The 18,725-nt window shown below is 42.1% G+C and overlaps 1 protein-coding gene and 1 long non-coding RNA gene across 3 annotated transcripts in view; one reads left to right on the forward strand and one right to left on the reverse strand.

Annotated features, from left to right (window-relative positions):
- The first annotated feature begins 1,394 nt into the window (after positions 1 to 1,394).
- ptprub (protein tyrosine phosphatase receptor type Ub) overlaps positions 1,395 to 18,725 on the forward strand; it is a 487,258-nt gene continuing 469,927 nt past the window's right edge. For both annotated transcript variants that reach the window (XM_060922216.1, XM_060922217.1), the window contains exon 1: positions 1,395 to 1,662. In XM_060922216.1, the coding sequence (XP_060778199.1) occupies positions 1,539 to 1,662 (124 nt within the window). In that variant the 5' untranslated portion in view covers positions 1,395 to 1,538. The remainder of the gene's footprint in view (positions 1,663 to 18,725) is intronic.
- Positions 13,713 to 17,511, reverse strand: LOC132886090 (uncharacterized). The gene is made up of 3 exons (XR_009654662.1): positions 17,200 to 17,511; positions 16,898 to 17,107; positions 13,713 to 15,197 (listed from the first exon to the last, which is right to left on the reverse strand). It is a non-coding gene; the product is annotated as an uncharacterized LOC132886090 (long non-coding RNA).

Consider the following 18,725-nt stretch of genomic DNA (forward strand, 5'->3'; position numbering starts at 1 on the left):
CAACCTGCAACCTCCACACAGAAAGGGTTCGAACCTGGAACCTTCTTGTTGTGAGGTGACCGTGCTAACCACTACACCACTGTGCCACCCAAGGTTAAAAAAAAATTGGTATTGCACAAAATGCAAAATGTGACAGATATTTGACCAAAGTTGAATATAAAATAGGAGAATTACATTGGGGGCGGCACAGTGGTGTAGTGGTTAGCGCTGTCGCCTCACAGCAAGAAGGTCCGGGTTTGAGCCCCGTGGCCAGTGAGGGCCTTTCTGTGTGGAGTTTGCATGTTCTCCCCGTGTCCGCGTGGGTTTCCTCCGGGTGCTCCGGTTTCCCCCACAGTCCAAAGACATGCAGGTTAGGTTAACTGGTGACTCTAAATTGACCGTGAGTGTGAATGGTTGTCTGTTTCTATTGCCGCTTTTCCACTACAAACGCGGCTGAGCCGTGCCGTGCTGAGTCGAGCTGAGCGGGGCTGTTGGAGTTGCATTTCGACTACAACCGCGCTGAACCGTGCTGGCTGGAAGTGGGTGGACACATTGGGTGGAGTTAGCGAAAGTGGGTGGACATCACGTGATGTCGTTAGGCAGTGCAAACAGTGACATCAGTGACCTTTTAAGTGGTAGTCTCACAACTCGGATAGTAAACAATAAACATGGAGGACATGGAGTCGTTAGTGTTGCTGGTCTTGGTGCTGTGGCTTGTTGTCACCGACAACGCCAACAGATACTGGCAAGAGCGTATAGATGAGGCGAGGCGCATAAGGCTTCAGAAATTCTCGTAATTCTTCTTCTTCCGGGTTTACGGTGTTTACAGATCCCAGCGCGCTCGCGGGGCATGTGTGGGCATGTGAGGACACTCCTCCTCACCAGTCAGTGCACAGGGGAGTGTCTCCTCACGCCCCCAGCCTCACTCGGCTCGGTTTGGCTCGCTTCAGCCCCACTCCAAAACGGTGTGAGTTTTAGGGGCTAAGCAGGGCTGAAGCGAGCCGAGTCGTGCTGTTTTTTGGTAGTCGAAACGCGAGCCGTGTCGGGCTGAAGTGAGCTGAAGCGAGCTGAAGTGAGCTGAAAAAGGGTAGTGGAAAAGGGCCATATGTGTCGGCCCTGTGATGACCTGGCGACTTGTCCAGGGTGTACCCCGCCTTTCGCCCGTAGTCAGCTGGGATAGGCTCCAGCTTGCCTGCGACCCTGTAGAACAGGATAAAGCGGCTACAGATAATGAGATGAGATGAGATGAGATGAGATGAGAATTACATTGATCTTGCTCCTGAATTTACCCGTGATATGCACTTTAATGTTTGCAGCAGTGTTGATAATAAATTCTCCAGTGCGCCACACGGAGGCGTTAATGGCCCACTTCATGGCGCACACACCAAAACGGCAGAAAGTCCGCTGGAGGAGAAACAGTCCGGGTCTGAACTGTTTATAGCGACGCCAGTCATCGCGCTTTCACTTGGTGTAACTCTGCACTCAGCTCCGCTCGGAAACTCGTGGGTCGATGGCCGGGAGCCTGCAGCTGACACATCTGCTCTACTGGACCTTCTCACATGATCTCTGCCTGTTTCCCGAACTGGACTAAAAAAACAAAAACCCAGCGGAAAATGAATGCGTGCACGATTGTCCTGATCCTGGCTGCGCACATTCACGCCGACAGTGTAGAAGGACCCGCAGGTAAAGTCCCGACTGCGCACTTTCCAAAAGTTGCTCTTCTGTCTGTAGGTGAAGGAACCCGAGCAGGACTGTGGACTTCATTTAGTCACACAGTGCTTTGGGTTGTTTTCAACAGAGTGCTGAACTTTTCGGGGGCAGCGGAGTATCAAGTCCCGGTGTGTTCAGAGTGTCGAGGTGTGATTGATCAAGTCCCCGCTGTTGATGATGATGATGATGCTGTTATTGTTGATGATGATGATGATGAGGTAGTGGCATGGAATAAAATGTGTATATGAAGGGCGACGGGTGAAGTTGTTAGGTTACCAGTCTAAATATTATTTGTTTGTTTGTTTGTTTGTTTGTTTAACCAATCTTACCTCGCTCAATCTCTGTTTTTAAGGTCTGGGGGAAAAACCCAACAAAACAGACTTTTTGTTTTCTGTATCAGCATTATTAGGTGCTGTGGACTACTTCATGTTCTAGATTATTGTTATTCATCTCATCTCATCATCTCTAGCCGCTTTATCCTGTTCTACAGGGTCGCAGGCAAGCTGGAGCCTATCCCAGCTGACTACAGGCGAAAGGCGGGGTACACCCTGGACAAGTCGCCAGGTCATCACAGATTATTGTTATTGTTTATTTATTATACCGAGTAGAAATCTCATCTCATCTCATCTCATCTCATCTCATCTCATCTCATCTCATCTCATCTCATCTCATCTCATCTCTTCTCATCTCATCTCATTATCTGTAGCCACTTTATCCTGTTCTACAGGGTCGCAGGCAAGCTGGAGCCTATCCCAGCTGACTACGGGTGAAAGGCAGGGTACACCCTGGACAAGTCGCCAGGTCATCACAGATTATTGTTATTGTTTATTTATTATACCGAGTAGAAATCTCATCTCATCTCATTTCATCTCATCTCATCTCATTATCTCTAGCCACTTTATCCTGTTCTACAGGGTCGCAGGCAAGCTGGAGCCTATCCCAGCTGACTACGGGCGAAAGGTGGGGTACACCCTGGACAAGTCGCCAGGTCATCACAGATTATTGTTATTGTTTATTTATTATACCGAGTAGAAATCTCATCTCATCTCATCTCATCTCATCTCATTATCTGTAGCCACTTTATCCTGTTCTACAGGGTCGCAGGCAAGCTGGAGCCTATCCCAGCTGACTACGGGTGAAAGGCGGGGTACACCCTGGACAAGTCGCCAGGTCATCACAGATTATTGTTATTGTTTATTTATTATACCGAGTAAAAGTGTTTTGTACTATTTGCTAGGGTGATGTTCTTTCCCAGTGAAAGTCAGAATAGTTCCAAATCCTGGATCAACTTTGCTGAAGTCAGTTTTTATAATTTGTCTTTTATACATTTTCTAAAGTGAAACTGAACTCCCGGGGTGGCACGGTGGTGTAGTGTTGTCTTAGCACTGTCGCCTCACAGCCAGAAGGTTCTGGGTTCAAACCCCAGCAGCCGTGGAGTTTGCATGTCTGTGTGGGTTTCCTCCCACAGCCCAAAGATATGCAGGTTAGGTTAATTGGTGGCTCTATGTGTGTGTCAGCCCTATGATGATCTGGTGACTTGTCCAGGGTGTACCCTGCCTCTCACCCATGGTCAGCTGGGATAGGCTCCAGCTTGCCCCCGTGACCCTGCACAGAATAAGCAGTTACAGATTAAAAAAAACAAAACCAAACTCCTCTCAGGCTCCGGTGTACCAGTTCAGGCTGCTCCAGACAGGACCGGATATTATTTCTGTGTTATTATGTGTTTTATTTACATAGTGTATACTGCTGTTTGTCTTGATCTGTGAAGTTGTTCTACTCAGAGCCACATAAACAGCTGCGGAATTTAAAACCTGCGCGCTTGATGCCCGCCAAAACAGATTAACGCACCGAGTAGGAAATATCAAAATACAGCAGCTAGCTCGTTATTAGTCAAGTCAAGTTTATTAACAGCTTTACTCATTTACCGGAGGTTTTTTTTTCATTATTATTATTTTTTTAAGATGACTTAGAGCTGAGACAGAATGTAACTGAGTAGTTGAGGAATGAAAGGTCTTGCTCAAGGACAGTTTAGCAGTGCTGGGATTTGAGCTCCGAGCCTTTTAGTACCAGTAACACAAAGCCCTTTAACCCTTTGGTGACTGACCCCTTGAAAATGGTTCCTCCAGGAACGATGACATTTCAGTTGTCAAGACAACGGAAAAACTAAAATACAAAAACAGAAAGATACGTCACAATGCTCTTGTGCACAAAACAAAATGCTCTTGTATTTGTATTTTAGTTTTTCCATTGTCTTGACAACTGAAACGTCATGGTTCCTGGAGGAACCATTTTCAAGGGGTCAGTCACCAAAGGGTTAATTAGTGAGCTAGCCTTCTCAGCTAACAGGCAGACAAGAAAAAGTGAACTATTCATGAATCCTCAATCAATAAACAAACAGATAGATAGATAGATAGATAGATAGATAGATAGATAGATAGATAGATAGATAGATAGATAGATAAGCCTTTTCTTCCCTAGATTTCAGAGTCTGTTTAGTTCAACTTCTGCAAAATGTGAGAAACACAAACAAAATGTCTGCATACTATAAGCTGTTTTTAGCTAATCTACTCACAACATGTCTGGCCTCTTATACACTTAGTTGGGTCATGCATTTGTTAAATTTGCATATCTATCCATCCATCCATCCATCCATCCATCCATCCATCCATCCATCCATTATCTGTAGCCGCTTATCCTGTTCTACAGGGTCACAGGCAAGCTGGAGCCTATCCCAACTGACTATGGGCGAGAGGCGGGGTACACCCTGAACAAGTTGCCAGGTTATCGCAGGGCTGATACAGAGACAAACAACCATTCACACTCACATCCACACCTACGGTCAATTTAGAGCAGGGGTGTAGTGGGCGTGGTACGCGGGGGTACGCCGTCCACCCACTTCTCCTGAGGTGAGATTAAAAAAACAAACAAACTGTCATTCAATGGCCTGAGTTTATACGCTCTACAGTAAGTGACACGTGCCTTTGTGCTCATCATTAATGCCCCCCCAATCGAACGTTACGTAAAACGTAGCGACGCAAAGTAGAATGCATTCTAAACGCAGCCGAGATATTAGAATTATGTAAACGGTTGACTCCGCCATCTGTCGGTTTAATGCTTCATGATCTTTGAAGTTCTAATGCGATTTTTGCTCAGTATAGGCCTATGATTTTGAATAGCCTAATAATAACAGTAGGGTCTCTCTCTCTCTCTCTCTCTCTCTGTGTGTGCGCGCGTGTGTGTGTGATTTCCGGGCGTTCATGGTAGCAGCACCGAGAGTGCAACAGAACTGATATAATCGCCTGCCTGGTCATCCTTACGCGGATAATTTCACCACATACTGTATTATATATATGATTTGAAATTCATAATCTTTGTGGCCTTCCTGTTTAGTGTTTTGTTGTACATCCAAAAATGTGAAATGACAATAAATTTAAAGAAACACTCAAGTCTTTAAGAAGGAGTGCATGGTAGGGCTTAACCCAATGGCTGCATGTCATGTATTTTGTATACGCAGGTGCCTCAATCGCACCAGACTAAATGCTTGATTTATTCGATTGGTGCCTTTTATAATAAATTTCAGCCCATTGCTGGTTTGTATGCGATGTGAATGAGTGACGTGACTTTTTTTGAACTTCTGGACACATACTGTAGCTGTTGCCACGGCAGTAAGTAGGCTAGTAAAAATATCGAATTCCGAATGCAGCTCGGCTCAAATGAACATGAATCGAACATGAACAAAGGTGTTTGTGTATCATAATTTCCAATATTTTGGCTTCACGCCTGATAGTCCATGTTAAACCTGTGCAAGGTTTATGTTGAGTTCCAGCAGCAGAGTGGTGCTGTCTACGACGATGCATTCGGAAGGAGAAGGCGAATTTGTTCCTCTTTAGCCATTTTGGCATATTTATTGGAGACAAAATAAACCGCGGCTTTTCGCCATAACAGTTGGGCTGTACTGACAAACACGAATGAAAATTGCACACATAAAAATGTCTGGAAAAAAGTGTCTTCTTGTGTTGTTAAAAGAACATAACATTTATACAAATCATTCATACCAAACATAGGCGACTGCTTCTGACATGATATCAAATCGATGACGTCACGAATCGCGTACCCCCACTTTAAAAATCTCCACTACACCACTGATTTAGAGCCACCAATTAGCCTAACCTGCATGTCTTTGGGGGAAACCGGAGCACTCGGAGGAAACCCACACAGACACGGGGAGAACATGCAAACTCCACACAGAAAGGCCCTTGCCGGCTGCTGGGCTCGAACCCAGGACCTTCTCGCTGTGAGGCGACAGTGCTAATCACTACACCACCGTGCTGCCCAAGCTGCATATTCGTTCTTCACATAAAATACAGCTGAAAATTCACCAAGACACATTTCAGAAAGATTTCAATCTCAAGCTGAAGCCACTTAACAAGGTCTGAGACACATTTGATCCATATTCAGATATTACAGTATATAAATGTAAATGATTTGACAGTCAGACTCTTGACACTGAATACATTACACACATGGAGCATGACATTAAAGATTTTAAAAACACTAAACAAAAATGTGCTGCTTTTGTCATGCAGTACAAAACAACTGAAAACAAGGAGCCACACAGGAAATTGATGCTTGAGACTGATGAAATGATTTGCATATTAATTCATAATACAGCAATGGGATTTCAATCTAGTGAAGCAGAGAGGTTTTTGACTACTAGTGTTAATGCATTTTGTTAAACTCTTATTAGGCTCCAGGCCAGGTGCAGGTGTAAAGGAGACACCCACAAAAAAAAAAACCCAACCTGTATTATTTATTTATTTATTTATTTTCAAAAACATGTTTATTTCATAGCTACACCAGGCTACATCAGCTCAGATCTTTGTGTTTTATCTCTAGAGAGCAGTACTGTACAGCTCATAGCACTTTTCCCCACTCGGCCACAAAGCTTATAGTTGGACTTGCCAGAGCAACTTGACAAACAGTCATGCTTCGTCTGAGGAAGTTATTGATTTTCAGTTAGCAAAATGGCTTCCATTTAGCAAGCTGTCAAAGCTTAGTGGTGTGTGTGTGTGTGTGTGTGTCTGTTGTTGGGTTGGACTTTTCCTATTGTAATTTGAACATCCTATCCCATTAACATCTCTAACACCCAGATCCTCACTTTTGTTGCTTTGTTATGGTGTAATCCACCTGTGTTGTTTGGGCATGCTGTTTCTGTCTGGGTGTTTTGTGTGGTCTGTGCTTCTGTGATTACAAATTATGCTGCTATCATCATTGACTATCTCATCAACATACTTTCCTGAAGACAAGTGATAATTCCATCTAACATTTAGTATCATAATGAACTGACTCTTCCCGAATGCTTCTTTGAATACTTGAATTGTATACGTCTGTAAATCGCTCATAAGGCTGTCTGCCAGATGTCATAAATTTAAATGTAAATGAATCTCTTTTTATAAGTTTCATTTTGGTCTGTTACGATGTAATGACTGCAACGATCAATGAAAATGCTTTATATGTAAAAAGAGAGAAAAAAGAAAAAGTACTTTGCCTTTCAAAGTTTTCATGATGGACAAGCTGATGTCTGTTTAACAAAAAAGAAAGCACTTTTTGCACTAAGAGGTAGCCCGGTAAAATGCTTTTACACAGCATTTTTCTGTATAAGTCTGAATTACAGTGGGACCACAAATTGCCCCACTCATCTTTTTCTTGTCTGAAGGGCTTTTTATTCGTCCACAATTCTCCTCACTGTGTCCAGAGATGCCGGCATAATCCTGTTCATTCCGCAATACAAAATCATCTGGGCGAATGTGGGCTGTAATAAGGAGAATGAACCACATCATTAAGATGAATAATGTGAATTATAAAAATAATTAAAACCCATGAAGATAATTAAAAGCGTTTGGATGGAACGTGAGGAAGCGCATTGACCATGCAAGCGCTGTCTGAGATTTGCACCACATGGGGACTTTTTAATCCGCTTTTGTGACAGCAACATATGAACAAACACTTTGCATCTGTGAAAGTCTGTTACAGTTAGCTGGCTCTCACCTGTCATCAGTCGGAACCTCAGGAAAAAAAACGAGTCATTTTCTGTTTACAATGTTTTGCCGAATGAACATAATGGACCTCAGAACTGCACAATTATTGTTTCAATTCCTGCAGGCTTATGTGTAAAATCTTTATAAGTTATTAACTTTTAGCTCTATATAACTTTTAAAGTTTCAAAATAGATCATTTTCTCCCTTAGGCAGATGAATGTTATTTTATGTTATCCATCATCAGACTCATGTTATATTGTTACCTCCAGAGGCGACTTAATTTACTTGCATTGTTAAATCCTCAGTTTATTGATGTTGTATTTGTCATCGTGTGGTACGCTGTACAGGATCTGTTTAGTATATTCAAAGATCAAATTATGAAAATTCTTGAGAGAGCAGATGGATGGCTCAAGGACATAAAAGGAAACTGTTTGCATACTTCTTCAATTTGGTTTTCCCCAATCCTCAGTGGGAACAACATGCACACACCCACAGGCCATCTGTCCTACTCAATACAAGGTCACATTTTTCAAATAGTATTATAAGTGGAAATAAAACATTATGTGATTCATTAAGGCATAATTAAGCATTATATGATTGTTCGCTCAAGAGGCTGCTTTTCCACTTGATACATGCAGGTACATGTGCGGAGAACGAACTCTGCATGCATGAACGGCCACGAGACAAAGGGCTGGTGGGTTTTCCTTGACGAATGACATGATGCCAAGCCTGCATGTCTCAACCTCTACACAGACAGAATGACGCCCAGGAGTGGAGCTGGAGGCCATGGGCTGGCTTAGAAGTTAACACCAAAGGCTTAAAGATGTCACATGAGTAGCAGAACCATCTGTCACACGTCACATGCAGTTCCTTGTGCTAATTGTAGAGAACCTTCAGAAAGAGTGATAAGTGCAGGGTGATTTGTATTGGTTCTCCCTTTAATTTGTGGACGCTGTCTGTTATTGTTACTTCTGAATTTCCCTGCACAAGGCGAGCTAAGATGACCTTAGTTTTGTTTATCTTCTAGCATTCAGATCTACCTGCTGTTGCTGCCAGAGTAACAAATGAGCAGTGTCAGAAAGAGTTTGAGAGCAGCAGCTGAGAAAGGCTGCACTAGAACATCTGAAGGAGTCATCTCCTGCCGACAATGTTTTCTTTGGACTGCTCTTGGGAGGGGAAGGGGGACAGCCAAGGGGGTGGTATTTTTTTTTTCCAAACAGCAGTTCAGCACTGAGTCACCTCTGAGGGGAAACGAGTGAAAATTACAAGTGACTGGGACCTGGCCTTCCTTTATTGTCTGTGGTATGATTGGTTAATTCCTGTGTGATTTATTGATGGTTTTGAAAAGCAGTTCCGTTTTGAGAGGCCCTTATGGAAAATCGCTTCACAGGGCTGCATGAGAGGAATGAAGCCTGCTGCTTGGATGAAGACATTTAATTTTTTTTTTTTTTTTTGCTCACAGTAGACCAGCATGACATTTGGAGTGTTTTGCCTGCACTGAAAGCCTCAAAGCCCAGCACACTTTGTTATGGCAGGAGAGCTGAGGTGGACTGGGCTGTGTACACTGACTCTTTTCTCAGTTCAGATCAATGTTAATGTGCAGCACTGTGGCGCTGTACCAGTTCCTGGCTGTGTTCAAAGAGCCGCTTTAAATCAAACATTACCATTTGTGCTTTAGAAATTGAACTCCTCTCCATTATTTATGATTTGTATGCTGCTTGCTACAGGTCTGCTTTTTTTGTGTGGGTAATTTTCCATTCCTGTTTAACTAGTGCATAGTAAGAAGAGATATTGCACCTTAACACAATTCAGACTATTTACTTAGTCTTTGCTGAAATGCTGAATAAATCTGTACAATAGAGAGAGAAAGTAGAGACTGAAATAAATTCAAAGTAATGTTTGCAAAGTAGGGCTGGGCCGTATGACCAAATTAACATTATGACTATACGTTTCCCATTTTTGAAGGCATTATAGTGTCTAACTGTAATTTATTTTCCAAAACAGTTTACATGAAAAAGTATGATGTAAAGACAGAAATGTTGGTCGTAGCTACTAATGAGGCACAAGTCACTGACATCTGCCCTTTCAAATATTCTCCATATACTGTACCAGTCAAAAGTTTGGACACACCTAATTCAGTGGTTTTCTTTATTTTTATTAATTAAAAGACACTTCATGTCTTAAAGTAACGGTGGATGTTATTTCTCTGTACTTAGTTGAACAGTTCTTGACATCTCATCTCATTATCTCTAGCCGCTTTATCCTGTTCTACAGGGTCGCAGGCAAGCTGGAGCCTATCCCAGCTGACTACGAGCGAAAGGCGGGGTACACCCTGGACAAGTCGCCAGGTCATCACAGGGCTGACACATAGACACAGACAACCATTCACACTCACATTCACACCTACGGTCAATTTAGAGTCACCAGTTAACCTAACCTGCATGTCTTTGGACTGTGGGGGAAACCGGAGCACCTGGAGGAAACCCACACGGACACGGGGAGAACATGCAAACTCCGCACAGAAAGGCCCCCACCGGCCATGGGGCTTGAACCCAGGACCTTCTTGCTGTGAAGCGACAGCGCTAACCACTACACCACCGTGCTGCCGCAGTTCTTGACATAATATGGATTACTACAGTTGTGGAATAGGGCTGTTTACTGTATTGTTATTATTTACTATTTACTGTTTGATCTCAAACACATTAAGAAGGTAAGAAATTGCATGAGGAAACTTTTGACGAGGCACCTGTTAATTGAAAAGCATTCCAGGTGACTACCTCATGAAGCTAGTGAAGATAATGCCAGTAGTGTACAAAACGTCATCAAGGTAAACGGTGGCTACTTTGAAGAATCTAAAATGTGAAACATTTTTTGTTTTTTTAAAGGCATTTTTGTTTACCACATAATTCCATCTATGTTCCATATGTTATTTCAGAGTTTTGATGTCTTCAGTATTGTTTGACAACGTACAAAATAGTCAAAGTACAGAAAAACCTATGAATGAGTCGCCGTGTCCAAACTTTTTGCTGGGATTGTAATTACTCCTGTCTATTTGCTGTGAGATTTTTTTCTCACTGGTTTCGCTTTATGTCTTGTTCACAATGCACTATCTGTCTGTTCCCTCAGTTCCACAGTACAAAAACGCAATTTGTTAAACTAATAAGACAACACGCCAGTGTTTTGTTTATTTAAAATGGACCTTTTTCTGCTTTCTTTTACTTGCACACACATAATCCCAAGATTAACTTAACAAAATCACCATCATAAATCTAAACTACATGAACAAGAAGATCAGTGCTGTTTTAATAATTTAAAATAAGTAGTAAAGAGTCACCCACACAGGGGAGCACCACTACACATAGTCTTGTTAATCATGGGGCACGGTGGCACACGGGGGCGGCACGGTAGTGTAGTGGTTAGCACTGTCGCCTCACAGCAAGAAGGTTCTGGGTTCATGCCCAGTGGCTGACAGGGGCCTTTCTGTGTGGAGTTTGCATGTTCCCCCTGTGTCTGTGTGGGTTTCCTCTGGGTGCTCCGGTTTCCCCCAGAGCGGGTTAGGTTAATTGGTAGCTCTAAATTGACCAAAGGTATGAATGGTTGTTTTTCTCTATGTGTCAGCCCTGCGATGACCTGGCGACTTGTCCAGAATGTACCCTGCCTCTTGCCCATTGTCAGCTGGGATAGGGATATGACCCTGCATAAGATAAGTGGTTATGGATAATGGATGGACTTTAATGGCCAACTTGAAGCATAACAGCTTTTAGGAGAATACAGATTTGCTAAAATCAACAACAATGACATAATGGACATTTTTTTCTCAAAGTTGTTTTGAGCTACAGTACACAATCTGTAATTATTTTTAATATTTAATCACAAGATGAAAGCATTCTGTTTTTTCCCCCAATATCTTATTAAACTAGAATGGCACTCAGTAGAGTGTATACCTCCACTAAGCCACCCACATATCAACATCAAAATCAAATCACTTGAACCTCGGACAATACTAAAGCTGTACACCAAATTTCATCACAATCCATTCACTACTTTTTGAGTTATGTTGGGAAAATGCAAAAAAAAAAATCCTGGATCCATGTGTATGTCTGGATTTGTATCAAACTCTAATAAACTGTTCCTTGGTCCATGACTCACCTTTCCTCAAAATTTCATCAAAATCCATTCACTACTTTTTGAGTTACTTTGGGAATAGACAAAGAAACAGAGACAAAAACATAACCTCCTCTAAAAAAGTTGGCGGTGGTAATAACTCGGATAATACTGTTGCACCAGTGCAGCACAACTGGAGTTATTGGCCCAGAAGTAACTTCTTTGTTGCTGTATTGTGGTTAGAGCTATAGGACAGAGGATCATTTCTTTTACGCTTCTCCTGCCATTGCTCCTTGCCTGCTCTTTCTTATGGATAGCATATCGTTTTGCAAACAAGTAGGAGAGTCAGGAGGAACCCCTGTGAACTTGGGGAAAATTGCTGTAAGAAAATCCTTTGAGGGTTATGAGATAATTACAAATGATATGCTTCGTTGTATTGCGGTCTCCTCAGTGGGAACCAGGGACGGGTAAAGAACAGAGCTTCACAACTCTGCTCTCAGAGTCTAAGGAAGTGTGTATCTTCCAAAAAGAAAATTAAATAAGCTTGAAATACGGATTTAATTGATTTAGAAACTTGTAAAAACTAGAAGGGCACTCGGTAGAGTGTATACCTCTGCCAAGCCACATATTCGGTTTTGCATCAAAATCTATTCAGTGGTTCCTTGGCTCACCTTTCCTACAATTTCATCAAAATGCATTCACTACTTTTTGAGTTATGTTAGGAAGAATCAAACAAATAAACAAGTGGAGATGAAAACATAACCTCCTCCAGCACAGTTAGTGGAGGTAATAACTCTGTTTCTCTGTGAAAAAAATTAAAACAAGGATTAGAATATTTTTTCCTTCAGCATGTTATTTTTATTTTGCCTTGGTTGAAGCTTCATTCGTTTCACTTTTTTCCATGGTGTTGCCATGGTCGTAAAGTGTAGCCTTTGTGCCTGCTATGACTTTATACAGTACTGATACATATTTGTGCAGTAAGGCATGATTATGGTCATTCTTTGACACCCCCGTGAAACACGTCCTGGTTCAATGCTTGGTAAAATCAGTTATAATTTCCCTTGTGTGTTTCTTTAAAGATATAGCATGAGCACTTGAATCAGATGAATCATTTCTGCACCAAAGAACAACTTGGGCAGGAAAGGTCTACGCTTGAGATTTCTTTAATGCACAGTGCACTGTTCCTGAGCCGTTCTCTCATTGGGCTGGGTATAACTGTTATGCGTGCTCACATAAAGTTCAATTTATGATTGAATGAATTTGCCAAGCTGCATCACCTTGACCTTTCAGATCCTGTTTTATGGCTACGCAGAATGGAAAAAGGTCTATATGGAGTCAGGGGTTAGCACTGTATGTCTATGTGTCTAACAGGGATCTCAGGAGAATGGCTGTGTGTGTGGTGTGTGTGTGTGTCTTGTAATGGATACAGAAATCATACAAGTGAACTCCCTGGCCATGGATATGCCATGCATGTTGTATTGATGGTCCCTGGAGGCCCAAGGGAGTGATAAACATCCTGCCTGCCCACTCTGCCACTGACAGGTTGGAGGATTTACAGCATTCTTGGCCTCATCTTCGACACCTCTGTGGCCTCATAGTCTACCTCTCACTGCCCCAAGCCCAGCAGAGATTAATGCCATATTGATCCTTTCACGCTGGTGAGTCCATTCCAGTAAGATTTCATCAAACCTGTGTCCGCTTTGAGCAGTGCCTCCTTGATATAAGAGCAACAATACAGGGCATCTGAGAAGGTCAGCTCTAATCTCACGGTCCAACTGTGAGAAACAGTCAAAACGAGCTACACTGTGTTGGAGGGCAAAAGACACTTTGTCAAAAGTTTTACAAAATGTTCAAAATGCAATAAATATGCATAATTAAGAATAACCGGTGTTTATTTTCAGGGAAACAATATCTCATAAGTATGTATATATACGGTATTTGTGACAATAACTCAAAACATGTAAATTAAATTCATCCATTTGTTCATTCATTCATCTTCAGTAATGGTTTATCCACATCTGGATCTGGATCCTGTCCTTGGAACTCTGTGTATGAGATGGGAATACACCCTCAATGGGTTGCCAGCCTTACACAGGGCTCTGTGTCCATGCAATCACATATTCGTTCACACCTAGGGGCAGTGTAGCATAGGCAGTCCACCTACTGGCATGGTTTTTTGACAGTGGGAGGAAACTCAGAGGATGCACACATGAACATGCACAGAAGCTCCACACAGACAGTAACCCGAGCTCAGGATTAAACCAGAAACCCTGGAGCATTGAAATGAAATGTTAATTTTTCAGGCACTTTTCAGACATGCCTTGCCATACCTACCTGAAACCTTTCGATCCAGATTCTCTCAGGGAAATCAGTTGGGCTTGGGTTGAGTGACTAGGCAGACAATTCTGTAGGCAGCACTGCTCTGAAAACAGCTTTGAGCTGTTTTTGAAGTCATTCCTTTAAACCTTCTCTTAAAAAAGGAAAATGTCCCCAATCATGTAGAGACAGTTTTACATGTTGCAGTGATTCAATGTCAGGATAATGACATGCAATGAGTTTGACTGTTTCTTTTCTATATCTTTTTCACACCTTTAGAAATCCGAGCCCCCAACCCCATAGCTACGTAGTCCCCTGGTAGGGATCCACATGATAATCAGTGACAGCACTTTCGACAGTTTTGTCAGAATACCAGCTACTTTTTTTTTGTCAAACTGAGACACCCACATACCAGTTTGCCAAAGGATTCTTGCATCTCTTTTCTTTTACAAGAAACAACAAAGAAGTCGTAAGGTATGAATTTACCTTTCTGAATATTTGTCAGACAGGATCTGGTTCAAACATGTATGGCTAGATCACATTGCATCTAATGGTTGTCATTAACTAGTTGAAAGATTTCGTTACAGTTTAGAACTCCATGTTGCATGCTGGAGTGCAGCATGAGTTTCGCACAGCCACGAAGAAAAGAGTTCATTAACAGTAAGAAGGAAAGGCCTGATAATAAAAATAACTTATGATAGAGCGATTCTGTAAAACCATGCAATCGAGTTGAATGAACCTTGGGGGAATAAATACGAGAATGAATGTACAGTTTGAGACATTTAACATATCACACGAAAATCCCTGGGGGATGCATGAGGTTGTGTGGTGTGAATATACTTATCTGGAAATCAGCTGAGTGTTGGTATTGTAGTTTTACAGATCCACCTGAGTCCTTCTCACCCTCTGAGCTTGGACTGGAGCCGTGCCAAAGCTTCCAGCTCTCTTTTAATGCAGCAGATGAGCCGTCTCCTATCCAAAACACCCAGAAGGCCCTACTTCCTCATCAGAGTGGAAAGCAGCCACTGTCTCTCCAAATAGAAAGTGGGTCTGCAAGACAGATGCTCTGGGTCTTACATTTCACCTCATCATTGGAAAAGCCACTCTCACATGTGGTTTAGTTTTAGCCTATTTTGCTGCTAGCTTCTCTGTACAGTAGCTCTGAATCTGCTGAGATATTCTATATATTCTATCATTGGAGACTTCACTGTGCCTCTGGGAAACTTAAGTATCTCTCTGATAACAGAAAAGGAAGGTCAGTACAGGTTCTTCCCAGTGATTCCAGCACAGAGTTCACCAAACTTGTTGCTAGGGAATTTATTTCCAACTCTAATCTTGTATGCCTTGCTCAAATGATCAGTCTACTTGCTTAGATCAGCATTTTACTAGAAGATTGATCTCCATGAACAGGCCTGGTGATCACTGCTCTTGGGTCTGTGACCATATCCTTGCGTCAACTGTCTGGATTTGTTGGACACAATGATATAAAAGCACTTCAGGAGCCATACTGTCTCCTCCAGTGCTTTTCTCTTCACATCAAATTAACACTTGTGCCTTCCCCCCCCACCGTGTCACTGGATATATGGAATGGTAAGCTAGGCTTGCTGATTCCCATGGGCATCATTAGGCAAATGTCCTCTTGGCGGCTGGGCATCATCACGTCTACCCATTATCATGTCACTTTCATTAAGACATTACGAGCGAGTGAGGGAGCCGGAGGTGTGTAGCACTGCTCTCAGCCTTGTACCTCATTAAAAGAATTATAGCTACCTGTTCGACAGCCTATTTCAACTTTATGGATTCCCATACAAAGCTTGAAATTTACTGTTTCTTTTTCCACTTATGATCCAGCCCTCTACCCTGTTTATATCTCATGTCAGATGAATGAGACTAATCTGCCTATTATTTTCTCTCTTCTCATCTCATTCTCTGACTCTTTTCTCTCTCTGCACCTTTGTGTTGCTCTCTGTCTGGCTTTTTTTTTGCCCCTTGTATCCTTGTTCACTCTCTTCTTTCTTCTCACTTCTCTTCCTCTCTCTGTCTGTGTGTGGGTGACTTTGGGCTGGAATGACAGCTGCTCTTGACAGGTTATGGCATGACTGCACCAGGTGTCAGCTGGGAGTACGTTACTCCAGCACACCTCGTCTTCACACCTGCCTGTTCTACCTGAGCTGCTCTCTCTATCATACAACTGTCTGTGTGAGGAGAGAGGAGTGACTGCTTTCTCCATGTACCTGTGGAATCTTTACTTTAAAATGATCTTTCATGTAGATTTGGTACTCCTGTTTGTGCTCAGGGACATACTGTGAATCCTTTCAGCTATTCTTCGTGTGCAACCACGTGACAAAAACAGTGTGACGCTGCCATGTTGGATGACATACAAATCCAGAATGCCGTCTTGTGCGAACAATAACTGTGATGCATCTCCGACTTTCTCAAAATATTATGATTCTTTGGAGTCCTGTGCCAAATCAGTATTCAGAGAAAAAGTTGAAATTTGTGGCTTTGACCTGTATATGTCAAAGCCATCTGATTATACAGAGGATTTAGCCTCATTACCAGCGATTAAATACCCTGAAATTGTGAACTCTCATATTCTACAAACCTCATAGACAAGCAACACACAAATGAAGGCTTATAAGAGCCTAGAGGCCTCCAATTTCTTTTGACTCTGGTACGTCTGTAAAACGAAAAGTGCATAAGTAAAAGGAAGTTACTGGGTTACTCGAATGGCATCGCTAATATCTCACCTGGCAAAGTTGACCCACATTGTTCTCCTTGTGTATTCAAACTGGCTAAGGTTTGCACTGCTTCTAATCTGGCTTTCTTGGCAGATCTTTCATTTATCCTGTTGCTTCTTGATACTGCGAGATGAGTTTTCATCTTGATCTTATCATGTCCTAATTTGAGTGTTGGTGCCCAATCTGGATTTGTTTTATCACGTAGGTTTGCCGCTGCTCCTGCAAGGTGAGAAGCAGAGTGTTCGCGCTAAAGCTCAAAAGTTCAATTCAATCAGCAGAAAACACAGCTTTAGTTAGCAATGAACTCTTACCAGATATAAAGTGGTCACCACACACGCAGGTGTAATTAGCTTTTTTCTCAGTTAAGTCCTTATGATGTATGTTTTTGAACCACAGCACATGGCGTTCTCTGGACAGCTCTTTGTCTGTATCGTCACCATTTTTAATTTTGGGAATTCTGAAGAATCGTTTCTCTTTGTCATGAGTAGCATTATTACCACAAGTATATACCGCACACAAAGTAGGCATTGTCTTTTTTTCAGAGGCAATGAAATTAAAAGAAAATCACAAAGCGTTGCAGCAGGTCACTCGTGAAGCGCTGGTTCCTGGTTGTTGTTATCACCGAACATGGCGAACTTCCGGTTTGGAAAATAAGCGTAACGTCACTTGCACACGAAGAAAACATGAAGCACTGCATTAATCACTGTATATGAAGGAAGAACCTAAGCTAAGATATGTGTCACTACTTGTCTGTACCCTTCACTTCATTGTGAGTCGAGGTGTGGTAGGAGACTCATTTTGAATGTGCAACAAAAGCTTTGTTTGCATGAATCCTAATCATCTGTTCTTAATAACTGGATTCAACCTTGATCAGAATGAAATTTCTTCCTGTAAACAGCTCTATCAGAATGAATTACACTATTACAACTGAGAATTTCATCGACTTGAAAGAGGTGGTGTAGACCTCTGATAATCCATTTGATAGGAAAATATTAGCCATGTAAACACTTGATCGGGTTGCGCTCTGTACCTGTAACCTCCTGTGCATGTTTAGTATGCCTTTGTAAAGTGATAATGTTGTGGTGTTTTAAGGAAAGGGAGAAACATGCCAGCTATATGGGATTGTGCACGTCAGAAATTCTATTCTGATTGTACACTTCGCCCATCCAGTGCGTTCTGGGTTAGGTCCCTTTCCTAGGGTTTCTTGGCTAAGTGCTTTTGGTCATGGACAATTTAGGAATAGCCAGTTAAACTAACTGCATGTCTTTGGACTGTGGGTGAAGCCGGAGCACCCGGAAGAAACCCATCCAGACACAGGGAGAACATACAAACTCCGCACAGAAAGGCCCCGGTCAGCCACAAGGTTCAAACCTGCAACCTTCTTACTGTGAGGCAACAGTGCTAACCACTGCACCACCATACCGCCCATGAGTGTATACTTGGGACATATAAATAAGCACAACTATCTGATTGATTTCATATACATTTGGAATCACCGATTGGAATGAATTCTTCCCGAATGTAAAAAAGGTGTGCATGTAAATATAGCTAGAGTCTTATCTTGCACAGTCCCTTTGATATTTAAAAAAAAAAAAAAAGCCACTCGTTGCACAGAAAACTTGTAGGTATAAATCCATAGGTGAAGGTCTTTGTCTCCACTTAAAGCATAATATTTGCTCAGTATGTGTGCAGTTTAGACCATTTAATATAAGTATATGATATAATGTATATGATATAACATCCTTTGGTGCACATAATCTAAGGTTCCACTTCGATCTTGCCCGAGTATATCCATCATATACAGTATGCTGACATGACCTGTACAAAGTCTATTAAT

This window comes from Neoarius graeffei, chromosome 5, assembly GCF_027579695.1.
Source record: "Neoarius graeffei isolate fNeoGra1 chromosome 5, fNeoGra1.pri, whole genome shotgun sequence".
In the NCBI taxonomy this organism is placed as follows: Eukaryota; Metazoa; Chordata; class Actinopteri; order Siluriformes; family Ariidae; genus Neoarius; species Neoarius graeffei.